General features: G+C 40.0%; 1 protein-coding gene across 3 annotated transcripts; it reads right to left on the reverse strand.

Annotated features, from left to right (window-relative positions):
- Positions 1-132: 132 nt before the first annotated feature.
- LOC131682446 (transcriptional regulator ATRX homolog) lies at positions 133-17,923 on the reverse strand. 3 transcript variants are annotated; one of them, XR_009304085.1, is made up of 8 exons: positions 17,486-17,923; positions 16,060-17,426; positions 15,276-15,999; positions 14,594-15,217; positions 13,702-14,539; positions 13,175-13,647; positions 12,995-13,102; positions 133-522 (listed from the first exon to the last, which is right to left on the reverse strand). XR_009304085.1 is itself a non-coding variant. In XM_058963915.1 (7 exons), the coding sequence occupies exons 1-7, from the start codon at positions 17,921-17,923 to the stop codon at positions 13,097-13,099; spliced, it is 4,470 nt and encodes a 1,489-aa protein (XP_058819898.1). In that variant the 3' UTR covers positions 12,939-13,096. The 3 variants fall into 3 exon arrangements, 1 of the variants encoding a protein (XP_058819898.1); XR_009304084.1 differs by having other exon boundaries at positions 12,981-13,102; XM_058963915.1 differs by lacking the exon at positions 133-522 and having other exon boundaries at positions 12,939-13,102.
- Between the last annotated feature and the right edge of the window lie 606 nt (positions 17,924-18,529).

Here is an 18,529-nt window from a genome sequence, read left to right on the forward strand (position 1 = left end):
TCTACTAGAATAGTTAAAAGAAATTATTTATAACATGAATGTAAGTACACCTACAGCGTTCTTAATCCTACCTTTGTTCTTAAATGAACAAAAAAAAATAAAAACAAAACAACTTAACATAAAACTAATAAAGCATTGCAATTTTCCTGAATTTCGATAGAGGTTTCCTATATACTCAGTACTAGAATCTTACAACGGTTTTTAACCAATAATTGATTTTTTTAATTAATAGCTGAATCAATATTTTTTCTTGTTCTCGACATCACACGTTTTAAAGCGTATGTTACTTTTCACACATGAATATAATTGTCTAGAGGATATTCAAATGAAAGGATATGTATTATTTGATTGCGTTTTTTACGCTACGGATTATATTTATGAATTCAAACATATTATCAATGTTTGACGGCTTCATTCTTATTTGAGTATTGTTTCAAGTTTAGATGAGCCTCCCACTGATAAAAATTGGAGCACATATACCTTGGACCTTTCAAATGAGGCTGGTGTGACAATTCGGCAGATCTGAAAGTAGAAATCAGAATAATAAATAAACATATTCTTACTAAGTCTAGGAATATGGGACATTACTACACCGAACACTGTTGTAAGAGCCGCTCGTAATAGGAAGAATGATTCCTACTGAATTTGAATACTATTAAAGGTGCCAGGTGTTTGGTTCTCAAATCAAAAGACAAGTTTTCCATTAAACTTCCTCGTCAGTAAACCAGATCTTCCATGCTTACTACCAAGACATCACTCGGAGCCAGCCAGCTCGGTTCAAGATTTATGGCTGGATACACGAAATATATCTGAATTATTCACGAATGATTTTCAGAACTGAGTAAAAATTGCAGCATTCGTATGAACAGTGTATTCTACTTCACTACGGTTATGTCTCTGACATTACCCACCCATCTTTATTCTTATCTCGAGCATTCGCAAAGGTTTTTGCTCATTCTAAGGTTATTACTATTAAAACCTTCGTAATTTTATCAAAAATTTCATAATAACTTCTATCAAACTGATTATCTCTTCTGGAAAGATACGTATTCTGACAAAAACGAACAACTTTCAGAAACATGCCGAAGCTCTATCTACGATGTTTAAGAAGTAATTTAAAATTAAGGGGTTAAAGACAAACAACTATCCATAATGTCAAGTATACTATAAATGCAGATTGTTGGTATTCAATGTTCGTGTTCGGTCGTCCCCGAACGGAAAGCAATAATGAGCAAGCACACTTTTTTATGCAGGCTAAAATTATATAAATTTTTATTAAATTTCATCTTTCGCATTTAATTTTTCTCTCTTACTTTCAAATTTTCGTCCCTCGCTAACTACTCTTCCGACCAGCTTTCCAACTATCTTCCTTTCCTACTTCTGCTTTCCTAGGTAAGGTAAGTATTATCAATTTTAAGGTAAGTATTTATAAATTATAATTTAATTTTCTTTCTTTTTCAGGTTACTCACGGTAAGTATTTAGTTAATTCCGTAATATTTCCAATAGCAGGTCCAGGAGAAGAATATCACAAACCACATGTGATCTTTTTCGGTTTTTGACAGTTCTCACACGGACACAACGGGCGGTAGCTAGTTGCGAAAACCAAACGTCACCATCGAACGAGGGATGCTCCGCTTGCCGGTTCAGTCGCGGTAACAGTTCGCTAAAACTAGGGCTTTTGAAGACATCAACTTGTTTTTCAAAGATACATTTTGTTTACAGATTCATGAAAGATAAATCCTGGGGCGTACTGCTTTCCGCTCATTGTGTTAATTTTCTTTCTTGGTGGTGAGTAATGGTCAGATTTACCCTCTGCCTTCTCCCTCGCTCGTGTTTACGTCCATATCATCGTCGCTAGAGCAGCTTTGATTGTCGCTGTTAGACGATTGGTGCTTTTTGTGTTTTCGAGTGACTCTGGTATAGTCGTTTTCTTTTTTATTACTTCCCTAGGTATGTTAGCTATTGGTTTGGGTATACAGTGGAATTTGTTTTTTAACTGGTTGTCCGTGGTTTATCAGCAGATGTTGGTTGTAGTAGATGAGTTTTCTTTAGTTGTTTCGGCGCATGACTTACCGTGACGTGCCGTTTGGCCACAGAACTGGCTCGTGAGCGTCTGCCCAGGGTTTGTGCATAGCATTCTTTGGATATTGGCAACACCTTGAGATGATATACTCTTAAACACCAAGTAAGAAAGTGTAGGTTGGTTCACCCGCATTCGTACATTCCGAACTCCGTTGATTTTATGCGTGTTCGCAAGCAGTGCACTTTTTTATTTAATTTGTGCGAAATGCAGAAGCAGACTGGCCGTAATTTAATGATCGAAGTCCAACAAAACTTCACCGAGCTACCATCAACAGAAACTCTGAACTAACCCTCAGCCAACAAAAATCTGGCAAAATTCTGCCGATGGAAAAAGGTTCGGTGTGTAAAGCAAACGATCCAGAAGCATCATTGCTTTATCGTAACGCAGGAAGGGTTTAATACGGAGGAGTTCAATATTTGTGGCTGGATACATGAAATGGAATATGAGCTTCTGTTGTTTTACCGTTGTTCATGTTAGTTTTCAACCATGAGAAAAAAATGCTGCTAGTAGTACGGAACGAGACAAACTAAAATTGCAATCCACCATCCCGGCACACCCCACACATATTTACTGCCCATGACCGCATATTCGTCCTATTTTCTGTGGGATTTTCCATCTTTATGGGTACTATGCTATATTTCTCATTAGTGAAGAACAATTTTGGTAAAAACTATTTTTCTCCATTAAGAAGAAAACTATATAAAACCATCTTTGCGCGTGAAGAGCACAAAATCTATAACTAAATTAGTAATAGGATTTGCGTTTCGACTTCGTCTCATCAGAATCCTACACTAATTTAGCGACAGAACTAAACTGGCGTCGGATTGGCTCTAGTTCTAAAAACGGAGGTACATTTTGCGTTCCTGTGTAAGCCCCCTAGTCAAGTATGATGTCCCGCAAGAAAGGAGCTCATTTTAAGCTAATGAGAACTAATGAAATCGAAACATTTGGTTTGGCTTAGCAAGCCAATCCAAGACACACTATGCTATATTTCTCCTTAGTGGAGAAAATTTTGTTAAAAAAATTTTTTCTCCATTCTCCATTTGCGATCATGGGCAGTTTACTTCTCGATACAGAAGTCAGTCCCATAAAGGTAATCCAATTGAACATGGGACAAATAAGCAATGACACTCTGACTTAATACTAACCGTATCTGTCTTTTTTATTTCCAAGCGCGGAATTATTGAAAAAACAAGACCCTAAGTTGGTATCAATTGTGCTTAGTGAAATGCAACAAATTCTTTGGCATTTGGGGATTCACATCCAGCAGCAAAGTTTTTACTTAAAAGTAGTTTTTGTAAGTTACGCAAATGGTTGCCATGTTCGGATGCAACCCAAGAACGAATCTTGTGCTTCAGCCATGTTTCCCGTAGACTTCTACGGACTAAAACTTTCAAGCGCCCATATGATCAATTCAGTTTTCTTACACTATGCTAAAATTCTCCTTAGCGGAGAACAATTTTGGTAGAAACTGTTTTTTTTCATTAAGGTTGCACAGAGAATGCGCAAAATTCGCAAACGAAAAAAGCAGTTTTTTTCCACACCGTATGTCAGATCTTCATAAAAATCAATCAGCAGTACTGTAACAACATTCTACACACGCTGATTGATTTTTATGAAGATCTGACATACGGTGTGGAAAAAAACTGCTTTTTCGTTTGCGAATTTTGCGCATTCTCTGTTTAACCTTAAGGAGAAAATTGTTTAAAACCATTTTTGAGCGCGAAGAGCACAAAACCTATAACATAATCCGACTTAGTTAATGGACCAGCGCTAGTGGTGCTATTGACGCATGCCTTATATCCGACCTCAATATTTGTGCTGCCACGGTAAATATGAACGTTGACAATATAAACAAAAAAATACGTTTATTGGTCGGCATTTGCCGGACAATAAACGTATTTCTTGTTTATATGGCATTTAAAGCATTGACTCGCAAAGCATACAGAAATGCTTTTTGATCATCTGAGCGAAGCCTCTGCATAAATGTCTCAAGTCTCAACGAAACTAGTAGATTAAATAAGATACTTTCGAAATCGAAAAATATTCGTGCCAGCTCGATTAGAATACTGAATGGTGAATACTCGTCTGACGAAGATGTAGTATTCAACTGTCTTTTTGACGCACACTTTCCAGGCCGTACGGAGCCACTGCCCCTGAGTTCGTTTCCGGTAGTTCTGTTAGGATATGAACATTTGAAGCAATTTATTTTGAAAAAAGTTCTTACTTGTAGTCTTGCAACAGGATTCATTCCATTAGCGTGGCGGAAAATAACTGTAAAATTCATTCCGAAAGGTGGCCGCGTCACTTATGAGGAGGTAAAGAGCTTTACACCGATCAGCGTGACCTCCTTCCTTCTCAAATCAGTGGAACGATTATCAACCACTACATTCGGGATGTTAGCTTGGGCGAGTACCCGCTGCATGCAATGCAACATGCATGCAATATCAACATGCAGTCTACTATCACTTTGTTACACAATGTTGTCCACAACATTGAAAAAAAAATCACTAAAGCAATCAAGTTTAGGAGTTTTTCTCGATATTGAAGGTGCTTTTGACAACGTGTCTTTCGAATCCATTTTGGCAGCAGCACGAGGTCATGGAGTACCTTGACATATAACGTGAACTGGATACACGCAATGCTTAGCAAACGACATCTGTGCTCATCGTTAAGACAAGTTGAGAGTAGCAAACTGAGTATCTGCGGATGTCCTAAAGGTGGTGTGCTGTCACCACTTCTATGGAACCTTGTCACCGATGGCTTGTTGAGGAAACTTAATGAGCTTAGGTTTCCGACGTATGGTTTCGTCGATGAATATCACATAATGATCACCGGTATTTGCATTAACACACTTTTTGATTCAATGCAACAAGCCTGTGTTGTTGAGCAATGGTGTCTTTATGTTGGACTATCAGTTAATCCAAATAAAACATTAATGGTGCTATTCACGCAACGAAGGATTACAACCGGAGCTCGTCCATTGCAGTTTTTTACTCTGCAATTATTTTCGTAGATCAAGTTAAGTACGTGGGGGCAATTCTTGACTCAACACTTAATTGGACAACTCACATCGTTTTCGGGATCAAGAAAGCTTGCATGGTCTTCAGCCAATATAGACGGGCTTTCGGCAAATCTTGGGGACTCAAACCCAAGTACATTCAGTGGATTTACACAATAATTGTTAGACCAATACTGGCATACGGGTGCCTTGTCTGGCGGCAGAAGGGAGAAGTCATGACAATCCAATCAAAGTTAAACCATCTTCAGAGGATGGTCTTGATGGCGATGACTGGTGCGTTCTTGACAACACCTACTGCTGCTCTCGAGGCACTCTTGAACATAAACCACTATGTGTTTCCGGATTCCAAATTTGGCAACTGCAAATTACCCATTACGCAGCCTTCTGAAACAATCATCTACATTTGACTGGAGTAAGGATCACCAGGAATCTTTTGAGTTACTGAAAAAAATGTCTCTTGATTATCTGGGATATCTCGATCCCAAAGATCGCACGCTTTTAGTCACAGATGCATCAGGCGTTGGACTGGCCGCAGTTCTGATTCAATATAAGAACGAACAACCCAGCGTGATCAGTTACGCATCGAAGAGCTTATCGGAGACCGAGAAAAAATATCCTCCCATCGAAAAAGAAGCCCTTGCTATTGAATGGGCCGTAGAGAGATACCGCATTTATTTAATAGGAATAATCTTTGAGTTAGAAACTGAACATCGACCATTTGAGACGATCTTCACAAGTACTTCGAAGCCAACCTTAAGGATCGAGAGATGGCTTCTACGGTTACAAGAATACAAATTCATTGTAATTTATCGGAAGGGGTCGACAAACTTGGCTGATCCACTTTTCAGGCTTGCAGCACACGTTAGCGACATACACTGGCAGGAGGAATCAGAAGTTTACATACGTCACGTAGTAGCGGAAATCCTCTCTACGCTGTGCAGAGAAGGTAATAAAGAGTTTGACGAAGAGACGGAGATTGAAATACGAGCAATAATGTGGCTATTAGAAGTAGTCCAGGCAACAAAATGTGACGAGGAAGCAGTGATGTCTACAAATTGGAATACAGTAATGTTTCGATTATATCACGATGCGTTTATATCAATACTCGTTTATATCACCCTCGAATATATTACGGTTTTATCTCGATTATATCACGCTTTTTGAAAAACAGATAAGGCACACTACGTTTTGATCCAATTAAGCCACATCTTGTGTCCTGGCACTTTTAGGGTATTTTTACAATTGATTTGCTTATTTACATATAGGGTAATGAGCCTATTATTAGGTTTCGGACTATTTCGTTAAGGGTTTATATATGATGAGGTCGGTCAAAAAGTCGAACTTTTTTATTCTTTTATAGATTCTTAAGAAAGTATCTGAAATTTTTATAGAGGTATAAGTAGTAGAAGCAAAGTTATAGCGCTGTTTATCTTGTTCCTTTAAGTGAAGACAGGGCGTGGTGCGAAACTTTAAACGTGAATAATCTCGAAATCATGTTTTACCAAGACGTTGTTGCAATGACTAGGATTGCCGAAATATTCTTCGACTGATTTCAATTTTAGTTTTAAATTCTTCGTAACTTATTTGCCTTGTCCTTAAGGGACCGTCCGCAGGGACCGTTTGGTGTAGCAGGTAAACGAATCGAATTCTTTTTTAAATTGTTAGTTATCCGCAACAAAATCTAACAAAATAATGAGAAAAACAAATTAGGCAAGATATGGTAGGTATGCCTAGATATGCATTTTCTCTTGAATCGATGTGAATACTTTTCTTTTGAAAGGACAACATCAACAATTGGGACTATTTCTATTGATGTTGAAACAACGAGAACTGAATCGTAATCTCTTCGAATACACTGATTTAATAGTCAAGATATTTGTCCAAAACCTTAATGTGGCAGATTCCTTTAAGTTTAGTTTTGGGTGGTTCAACTATTTTAAGAAACGGTATGTGCTACGTAAGGTACGTAAGGTAAGCTGTGTGGGGAAAAATTATCCACTGATGCCATACCGTTTCACCCAATGCGTTGAACAAAGATGGCAGACGCTGCCAACGGCTTCAAATGGATAGTGTGATTATAGAAGCATGGCAAAAATAGGCCCATTACCCTACTATGATTTATTCTTTTGACTAACTTGACCTTTTCATTACTTTTTGTTTATAGAAATACATGGATTAATGCTTGAATGTAATTTTTTGGTTTGTTTTGAATATATCACGCTTCAAATAAAGCACGCTAAAATACAGACCGACCGTGATATAATCGAAACATTACTGTAATCCCATAGTGAAGGTATGAAACTAGTAATTCCCAAGGATTTGCGAGACGTATGTGCCAGTTAGCTCATGAAGGTCACCCAGGTCACTCGGTAATGAAAAGTCGTTTACGGGATAAGTGCTGGTGACCACTTATGGACCAAGAAGCTGTAAAGATGTGTGACCGTTGCGAAGGATGTCGCCTTGTCGATGTACCAGGTCCACCCGAACCTATGCATCGCCGTTAAATGCCGGATAAACCATGGGTGGATCTGGCAATAGATTTTTTGGGACCAATGCCTACGTTCTGGTCATAATAGATTATTATAGCAGATATATGGAGCTCGACATCATGACAAAAATAACAGCACAAGAAACGGTCATGCGGCTACGAAAAATATTCCGAACTTGGGGCTACTCACGAACAATGACATTGAACAATGCCATTTGTTTCGGACGAATTCGCTGATTTTTGTAGAATTTCCGGAATTACTTTGAACCACAGTACTCCCTACTGACCCCAAGCGAACGGCGAAGTAGAACGCCAGAACAGGTCTTTGTTAAAACGTCTAAGGATCACCAACGCTTTACACGGAGATTGGAAACAAGAGTTAGATGATTACTTGATACTGTACAATAACACCCCTCGAATCGAAAGCCGAGATACAAACTACCCCACCTGATATGAAATTGCAAGGTCGCAACACTATGAAAAAGTATGATGGAAAAACAAGAGAAGATGCCAAACGGGGAGCAACACCTAGCCTTCTCGAAGTAGGTGACACAGTGTTAATGAAAAATTTACTTCCTCGGGATAAACTCTCTGCCAACTTTCTCAAAGAGAAATTCATGGGTGTAGATAAAGAAGGTTCAAATGTTTCTATTTATTCAAAAGAAACCAATAAACAGTATGAGCGTAACTCGTATCATCTTCGATGATTTCAAAAGACAAAATTGAGTCACATAACAAACTCTCGATTGGGGAACCAATCAGGGAGGAATGATTCAATTAAACGATCTTCAAGGGTTTCAAAACCATCAGCACGGTACTCCGTAAATTGATTACTTCATAAAGATACGCACAAAATAATGATTAAAAAATTTATTTCCAATAAAATGTATTATAATAATAATCAAATATAAGAAATGGAGAGATGTGGTACATACTACCTGTATGGTACACACACATTGTCATCTGTAATGATGATCGCCCTGGATACTAGCAGCACGGTTTAGTCAGTCTTACACTACACGTCACGTAAGTAGGTCGGCAGACATATACGTTATGTTGCGCAATGCCAAATCTCTGATCCACCTGGGGAAGGTGCCATTTGAGCCAGATGCTACTGATTCCTGATACTCTTTAGCATAATTATCTACTGATTCCCTGTGCAACTTCAGCTAGTCCAGATCGATAACGAAGTAGCAGTCAGAGGTGGTCGCACAAGACAAGCTCAAGATTTCTTTATAGAAATACGGTTCTAGAACCAAAGCTATGGAAGCTTTTCATCCTTCACAAGGTGGGATAAATTCATTGCTGCTATATGAATGGCTGGAGTCCAAAAGGGGCTAACCCACATGTTGCATTTTTTTACAGGAAATAGAAAAAACTTCCGCATTTCCAAATTAACATTCTTTTTATTGTAAAAATACATTTTTATTAGTATTAGTCTAGAAAAAATAAGATCATTACATAAACTACCTTTCAAGTAACGGGCATTTCCGTAATTCAGAGAGCGCTGATAATCGTAATGTCCACGAATACTAATTTCCCTGTAACTATGTATTAGGGTGGGGCATTGTTATATGGAAAAACGTAATCATAGCCACATCAACCGAGCACAGCACTTTTTTGGTTCCTTTTGGGGTCCCAAACAACTGTGCAAAATTTGGGGTCGATTGGTGTTGACTCGGCGTAGCGCATTGCGTTTGAAATTTGTATGGAGATTAGTATGGGAAAACCTACATTTTTGCATTTTTAATTCTACAGACTACAATTATTCCTGTAGTGCGCCAACAAATAGTTAGAAGTATAGTCCAGGATATGCCGAACAACTTTGCCGAAAGCTGTATGGTGTTATAATATCTCTAAGCCAAGTTATAGCTGTTCAAAGTTCGATACATCGAATTAAATGCCAAAAATCATTTTTATTGCCAACACTGCCGGTGTACCAATGGTATTTCATATAGCATTCCAAAATAACATTATATATTTTAGTTTTACCACATTGGTATGTTTGGATGAATTATTCAAAAGCCTTAGCTCAGTTTCATGAGCGTAGGTAGTTGAGCAATAGGGCGTAGTGAGGGGGGATGGGGGGGGGACTTTAATATGTAGAAATTCGAACTCTCTCCCCATCCCCCTTCACCCCTCACTACGCCCTATTGCTCAACTACCTACGCTCATGAAATTGATCTAAGGCTTTTGAATAATTCATTCAAACATACCAATGTGGTAAAACTAAAATATATAATGTTATTTCGGAATGCTATATGAAATACCATTGGTACACCGGCAGTGTTGGCAATAAAAATGATTTTTGGCATTTAATTCGATGTGTCGAACTTTGAACAGCTATAACATGGCTTAGAGACATTCTAACACCATACATCCTTCGGCAAAGTTGTTCAGCATATCCTGGACTACACTTCTATCTATTTGTTTGCATACTAAAGGAAGAATTGTAGTCTGTAGAATTAAAAATTCAAAAATGTAGGTTTTCCCATACTAATCTCCATACAAATTTCAAACGCAATGCGCTACGCCGGTTCAACACCAATCGACCCCAAATTTAGCACAGTTGTTTGGGACCCCAAAAGGAACCAAAAAATTGCTGTGCTGAAAAAACGATCATTTTGCCCCACCCTACTATGTATTCTGCCAGTTATGATTCCTGTTCTAGTGTGTATTAATAATCGCTTTGTTTGAACATAATAATTTAAGATTTTAATTGTAATAAATAAGCCACAGAGAACAGATATCCAGTTTCGAACAAACAAGTTTAAAATGCTTGTTTTGTCATTTGAACGAATATTTGCTACTCCATTACGACCACCATCAGGAATCAGAATATATTGGCTCAAATGGCACGTTCCCCGTACATAGTCGGGGATTTGTGCCTTAACGACCTTACGACCACCATACTGGCATATCCCATAATTATAACGACCACTTGGATAGCAATTCCGTAACACTTACGCACTAAACGGCAGGACAGAACCACTTGCTTCTCAGTTTTGCACGACCCAGGGGGAACTTGGCCTTGATCCCACCACTCTGCCATCGATGTTACGTGGTATTCGTTATGGAATATTGTTTGTTTGGGGCCCATTCATAAACAATGTCTCGCAGAAAAAGTCCAAAAATTGTTGTTGGTTTTATAAACCCCGCTCCACTAGTACGTCTCAAATTTTTAGTTTTTCTCTCGGTTATTCATGGTTTTTCCCCAACTATCAATACGCGACATCATTTATGAACGGCCCTTGGTAATATCTTTAGAGCAGACAATCCATTGAAAAATAGGATTGACAGGATTTTTGTGCGTTTTTAGCACCTTGTGTCACATCTTTTATGTTTGTTATACATACTAAGAATACCAAATCATGTGATGTGATGGCCGGAAGATTAGAGAAGCATCCCCCCCCCCCCTTTTGAAATATGGCGCATTTTTGAAAACGTAATCTGTAAGTAAATGTTTTAACTAAAACCTTCTCTATCTCGAAACATACAGGACCTACAAAGTTTGCATCTTCAAAAGATATATTTAAAATAATAGGACCTACAACTTTCTCGAATACACCACATTTCCGAACTAGTATGATCCAACCATATAAAGAGCTAAGTGCCATACAACAACTTTTCCGAAGACACCATAACTCTATAACGAAAGATAATAATTGATTCCACTTTCCGACCACAAGGTGCCGTTTTTCACTTAATACCTTATTGTTCGGTCAACTTTCAATGCAGAGACATGACACTTTCACTGAAATTTTCAAAAAAATGCGCTCAATAATATAATTTGTGCAAGAAATCTATATTAGATAGCCATACATAGCAAGTGTGTGAGCGGCTCTCACCGTCAGGAACGACTGTTTGGGCCGAAATGTCAATGTACAATGCAATCCAACAAAAAAGCATTGTATCGAGTTCTCTGATATGTAAGCTACAACATAAAGTTTACTGTTTGCGAATCGATTGACTACTTGTAGGCTACTTCCTGGTAGCAAACAGCGGGACAGTGCTCACCTGCGGAAGAAACTGAACAGAATGGGGTTTTTCATTGAAAAACCCCGGGGCGGTGGATTGCACTGGTGTTGCATTTTCTAGCAGAAGAGCAGGCCACTAGACGTGTTTCATTCCCACTTCTGCTAGAAAGTGCAAAACCAGTTCAATCCACCGCCCCAGTGTTTTTCAATGAAAAACGACATAGTTTAGCTGCGTGCTGGGAACGGAGCTCCAATTCCAGAGTCCCCTATTCCCGATCAGTATATACACGTACTGGTGCAATAAAAGTGAATTAATAATAATAATTGCGGCTTTTTATAGAAATTTTAAATATTAAAATCTTTGGCTCAAATTGGCTTCTTATTCGAAGGAATTATTTCTTCAGAGTAAAAACAGGTAAAACTTTTCACCTTCGCCTCCTGTGATTTGTTTTTTGCTGTTTCCATGGAAGCCTGGTCACCTACGGTACCCGAACAAAACTAATGCTGATTTCATTTTTAGAACCGAGTCGCTCTAGGTTCGCTCTGAGCTGTCACTTTTGAATGGATTTTGTAAATATTAGAGCGAATCTAGGGCGACTCTGACCTAAAACCGAAATCGGCATAAGACTCAATGTGGGGTTAACCCCTTTTGGACGCCATGTCAACGTTGACCATGGACCTCCTTGGTAAACGTTGACCAGTACTAGCAAAAAATCTAAAAATTCAAATTTCTTAAGTGGCAGCACACGTGGATTACTTAGCGCTGTCAAAAAATGAGAAAATGTCGATTTCGGAAAAAAATGTGGTTTAGCATCTTTTGGATGCCAGTCATTCATATGTTTACGCTGAAGATTAATTGATACTACTCTAACCATACTCGATCAAAGCACATTTCATCAGTAGCACCAATTGTACAGTAACTGGAAGATACCAAATTCGTCGGTTTATAATCGCCAGTAACGAACCCTGAAATGGGTACCAGGGACATGATCATCATGTGAATCCGACGATTTGTGAAAAATACGCTTGACAAAGGATACAACAGCATTACCGATCGCCAATAGAATGACACAGATGGTGGAATTGAACATATTTTATGTCAAAAGTAGTAAGTGAAGAGGACAAAATAAATGAACTGCCTATCGTAAGGTGCAAATCAAAATAAGTATCATAAAAAAGATTGGCGATTATTCTTTCGTGATACGCGTATTGCATTCGTTCCGGTTATTTCTTCGACAAAACTATGCAACAAAGTTGTTTATCGTAAGGTGCCAGATTAATCGACTGATATTAACTAATCCGATCGATCCTGAAAGCAGGTCCATTACACACTTTGGTCAATTATATAAGATCGAATTTGACTCACTATTAGAAACAAATAAACGAAAACAATGTAAAAAATAACTCACATACAATATCGAACCTGCAGATACATGCGTAAGCAACAGCAGAATGCCAATCAGTTTCGATTTCTCATAAAATAAAATGTATCTTCCATCAATGATTCGCGCCATGCTTCCAATGCTCAAACCTGCGAACGAAAACAAGACGAAACCAAAAATCCAACCTTCCAGCGGTAATCTCAACTTTCATCAATACTCACTCGATTCCTCTTCGATCGAACGGTCACTTTAGGTGCCGATACCGTTTTACGTTTCATAGCACGTGTCATTCGCGGTTCTATCGCTGTCGCCATGACGCCCGGGGTACTCGCTGCAACCGCATCCAGAACAACTGGCGGTTTGACGGTACTGGTAACAGTTTTGCAATCGTTATTCATATTGGAAACGAACGTTTCGTAGGAAGGTGGGACGATGAGACTTCCGTTGTTGTTCGAGGGAAAATTATTACCGGCGGCAGTCATTGCTCTAATTTCTTGACTATCGCCAACCGGATCGTACTCGATTAGCGAAGAGAATGAGTTGTCTTTAGTGTTAGTCACATCGGAAGTCGTTGGGACTAACTCGGAGCAAGTAGGCTCTGTACTCGATGTGTTGCTCTCGGGTGGAAAATCATTGCATTCAGGTTGGATTTGTACATCTTGCGAATCTGGTTGAAATCGATCGTGATCACCATCTAGAAGACAATATTTAGCATGCCTGGTTGATAAACGAAATAATAAATACATACCATAGGAAAGGTTGAGCAAATCACTGGTATCAATGAAGGGGGTCTGACAAGCTGCAACCTTAGCAACTTCGGGAGTATCTAGTTTCACCCGAGCTGTTGCATCCAACTTCGTATTTTCTTCGAGTTCGCGCAACAAATTAGCTTCTTCCTCAGTTACTGTAACTTGAGCAGGTTTTTCGGCTTTTGGTTCTTTTTTAATACCTAACATCCTTCGTTGCTCCTCGATAATGCTCATTCCGCCAACGCTGGAATCTTTGTAAGGGTCTTCACCGAAAATAATGGAATCGTCTCCAATCACTTCAGCATCGGAGGTATTGACAGTCAGTGGTTCCGGTGGAGTGATTGATGACTTCAAGCTTGTGTCAGCAATGCTTGGTTTCAATTCGGATTGGTCCTGAACGCAGGAATTCCCGAACAGCCTGTCGAAGAACAAGTCGCCATCAAGGTCGAACTGTTGCGAAACTGTGCTGGACATTTGGGTCAACGGTTGACTGTCTATTCCTAGGTACAGACTCGATAAACCTTTTTTCTTGAACTCTGCCCAAGCAAACTTTTTCTCAAGTTCGGTTAAATCCTTTTCGTTTTTGTTGTCCAGCATCATTTCGTGCGTATGGTAGCGATATATGAGATTATGATGCTTCCATAATAGCGCAGAGAGAAGATCGTCTTCGGCTGGCGCCGGATCCTCGCGAGCACCCATATCAACACGTTCAAAGTGATACAGTTCTTCTAACTCAGCCATGTTGTAGTTTCGATCGACCTGTTTCTTATCCGCTACCCGGTGACTCATCGCTTGCTTGGTAACTGCTCGGGAGTAAACTTTCTCTTCCATTGTGTGCTGCAAAAATACAAGAATTATGAACACTGCGTTTATGAATGAATAGATCCGCACAATTGCCAGTAACCGGTAAATGTAGCAAGTCTTTCTCTGACCCAACCGATAGATGCGGAAAATTCCTTGCTGGTCTACAGCGGGATTCCAGGATGTGTCGAGAATAATAACGCGGTTCGCTCCCACTAGATTGATACCTTGTCCACCGGCTTTTGTTGAAATTAAGAAAACTCTCGTTACATGATTTTTGGGATCATTGAACTTGGTAACCATCTCGTGTCGGGTTGATTTGGCAGTACCGCCATCGATTCGATAGAAATCCATTCCTGGCCGCCACGGGCCACGGAAGCGAGAAAGCCCGTAAAGATTGGCCTTAGGATTTTTATCCTGTTCGTCAATCTTTCTCATAAAATGTTCAACCATATTAAGAACCATTACGAAACCGGAAAAGATCAAACATTTTTCGCCCCGCTCTTGGCACATCTTTAGAATCTCGAACAGTAACAGCATTTTATTACTCGGGAAAAGCGATTCTAAATCATCTGCACTAATTATTTGCTTCCACCACACGTTAGTGATGGAACGAGTTTGATCCTCATCGTTGTCATCTTCGTCGTCGGAACTGCTATCAAAGCCGCGAGCCTGACGAATTGCACGTCGTTTCTCTTGTACACCATACTTTTTCTGTAAAAATTGGAATAAACGGATGAATTGTAGATTTTTGAAGCCTACATTGACCTACCTTCATTGCAACTTCCCAAGCCCTCTCCAAAACAATGGGATGCGTCCAAATTTTTCGAAGAAACGTATAATCCTCCAACAAATTTAAACCGCCAACGTCGCGTTGGAACGGGTACCTCCTTAAGTACTCTTCATACAGATCTTCCTGTACCGGCGTAAGTGGTACGTATAGCACATATTCGTATTTTTTCGGCAGAAACTCCTTTAATACGCTAAATTCCTTCCGTTGTACAAAGTCTGCCAGCAGTTTGTGCAGGATAAAGGATTTAGTTTTCATATATTTGATTTCAACAGGGTTCGAGTCTTTGTGCTGTCCATCTTTGATTGGTTTCGCGTAGTGCTCATTGAACTCTTTTTCGTTACCCAAAAAAGCTGGTTTAACAAAGCTCACCATGCAAAAGTATTCATTGAGATTGTTTTGGATTGGTGTGCCGGTGAGAATAATTCTTCGCCTCGTAGCTACCTCCGCTATCGCCAAGTTGGTTTGGGACTTCCGGTTTTTAATAATGTGCCCCTCATCGAGAATTATAAGATCCGCTCCGGGGTTGATCAGAACTCGTCGAACTTCCGCGCGGATGCGATCCGATTGTTGCTCGCCATTTCTGTTTTTGGAATCATAAAACACTAGCGAACGGTACGCTTCATAACCAATCAGTAGACAGTTGGCGTTTTTTCCAGTTACCTGATGGAAGTTTCTCAGGACTTCCAATTTTTTGTAGATATTCCTAGAAATAGTGTACAATTACTCTACCATTAATATTTCTATTTCTGTTCACCGTACTTACGAGCTATCAGGGAAGTAGGTAACCTGCAAGTGTATTTCACTGTCGACGTCACCCAACCATTCACGGAACTCCTGCGCCCAATTCATCACTGTACTTTTGGGACAGACCACAATGATTCGTTTGGTTTGCATCTGCGGATAGCTAATAACTGTATTGATCAATGCGATCACTTGAAGTGTTTTTCCCAGTCCCATACAGTGGGCCAAGATGCATCCTGAGCCTTTGGAATTTTTCACATCTGAGACGCCCCCGTAGCAACAATCGTACATAAATTTAACGCCTTCTTTCTGGTGAGGCTTCATCTTCGTGGCCAACCCGGGATGAACTCGAATGAATGTCTTTTTCTCCTTATCGTAATCTAAAATTAGCTGATTTGGCGGAAGTTTGTGCTCGTATCGCTGCAACTGGCGCTTAAGTTCGTCGTTGTTTTTGTTAACTTTTTTCATTCGGGAGCTCTCATCCCGTACCGCTCGTTGAGTAACCCACGAAAGCTCATTGACACGAAGACGCATTTCAATTTCTTTTTTCATCAAAGACAGCTCTAAATTTTCACCTTGGGCCTGGTGATAAACACTAAACTTTGGCTGATGCGGAACAATATAACGAATTTCCTCCTTCGTTGGTTCGCGGTTTGGGTTTGGATCAAACTTTGTGATGAACTTCGAGTCTACCGATTTGAGCTTTGGTACTAATTTCACATCAAGCATCTTGGACGAAGCTGGATTGGGTTGGTAGTAAGATTCTATGTCCGTTTCTTGTTTTACTCGTTCTTGGCCTTTCCCTGTACGTCGAGGAGCAGTTGCACTCAAAAACTGGACGTCCTGATCATCCCCCGCATCAATATCATCTGACTTCACACAAAATATATCATCATTAATCGCGGAATCTACAGCTTCCGAACAAGTTTCCTCTTCTTGGGCGCAACCTTTACCAAATGTATCCGTACTTCCAATGTTTCCAGCGTTGACCAACGATTCCTGAGGATCGGTAATATCATGAATCTGTGAATTAATATCCTCAAACGGATCATCACGAAGTACTGCCGGACTATCAGTTTCCCGCATTTCTTCCAATGCGTTTGACTCATCCTGTCCCGAGCATGGGATTCCACTATCTTTCGTGGACTCGACCGTCGGAATCGGTTGATCTGTATTTTTATTGGGTAGTTTAGTATCAACTTCTCCATTAATTCTCGAAACATCCGCCGCGGGATAATCGGTGTAATCAACACTGTTCGTACGAATCCGGCTAACATTCTGAGGGAAAACTGTGTCTGAATCTTGATGTACTACTTCCTTGCGCTTTTTAGTAGGTTGTTTCCCGCGCTTAACAGTAATTTTGCGTACCTTCGACGATTCTTGCTGACACTGAAAAACATAAATAACTGTACATAACGTGTTCCTTCTCCAAGTCTCAAACACAATACCTGTGCACCCAAATTTACCAGCTTCTGTTTGAGTTCCTCCATCTGCGTTTTCTCATCTGGACCTTCGCCCATCAGCATCTGTTCCAACTCGTTACACACATCCGAAAGCTGTGCTGTCAGTCGTCTTACTTGCACTATCACAACGGGTAAATTATTCATCTCGTGTATCCGTTCCACCGGATCAACCGAACCATCGCTGCTATAATCATCCGGTGTAGCTGTTTCCTTCATTTCCTCGCTTGATTCGCTTTCGGACATAACTTGCAGTCGTTTAGACACGACTCGCTGACGCCCACTGCAGGAGGAACTTCCCGCAGTGATAGGCAAATGACCTTTGTTCGACAAGCGTTCTTTGCGCCGAAACCTGGACAGATGATTATCAGACTCACCATCCGAATCGGAGAGGTTTGCTACTTTATTTTTACTTCGCAGTAGCATTTTTTTTATATATATTTTTCAAACAACACTAAAACAACAAAAAACGGTTAGTTTTTTCACGAGCTACAAAGAAAAACAGTGGTGATCCTGCAGGAACGCGGGTAACCCGGTCAAACCATTCGGAATCCTGAATGGAGTCAGTATGGATTCCAGCCCAAATACAACAACCGATTCCGAAATCGATTGAGTCGGAATCGGTTGTTCTCAGTTAAGCTCAGCCGGAAATGAACTGGAATTCTGGCGGGTTCCAGTTCGTATGCCGGCTAACTAGAATCGGTTGTGTCACTGGAGCCGTAAAACGAACTGGAACCAGCCAGAATTACAGTTCATGGGATGTTTTTGAAAAACTATACACGCAAAAATAAAACAACCCAAGAATAAGTTCTTTTACAGTCGTCATTCGCTGCGGTTGGACACTTTTTAACTGGACCGCTTCCCGGTCAGCGTGGCAAGCAGAAAGTTAGCAAAAGTTGAGCAAAGCGAAATTGATGCTGGCAGAGTTTCTGCGAGCATTTTGCGCGATTTGAGCGAAAATTCTGACAACGAATTCGCTCAAATGCAACAACCGTTTCTAACAGAACCCAGTTAAACTCATTCCGGAACCGG

Source organism: Topomyia yanbarensis, chromosome 2 (assembly GCF_030247195.1).
Source record: "Topomyia yanbarensis strain Yona2022 chromosome 2, ASM3024719v1, whole genome shotgun sequence".
Lineage (NCBI taxonomy): Eukaryota > Metazoa > Arthropoda > Insecta > Diptera > Culicidae > Topomyia > Topomyia yanbarensis.

What these genes read in the sequence shown, in the direction of transcription:
- LOC131682446 (XM_058963915.1), bottom strand. Translation starts at nt 17,923, where the DNA reads ATGCTACTGCGAAGTAAAAATAAAGTAGCAAACCTCTCCGATTCGGAT. An exon ending in ACCTACTTCCCTGATAGCTC is followed by an intron (nt 16,000 to 16,059) that starts GTAAGTACGGTG and finishes CACTATTTCTAG; the next exon opens with GAATATCTACAAAAAATTGG. An exon ending in TTTACCGGTTACTGGCAATT is followed by an intron (nt 14,540 to 14,593) that starts GTGCGGATCTAT and finishes GTATTTTTGCAG; the next exon opens with CACACAATGGAAGAGAAAGT.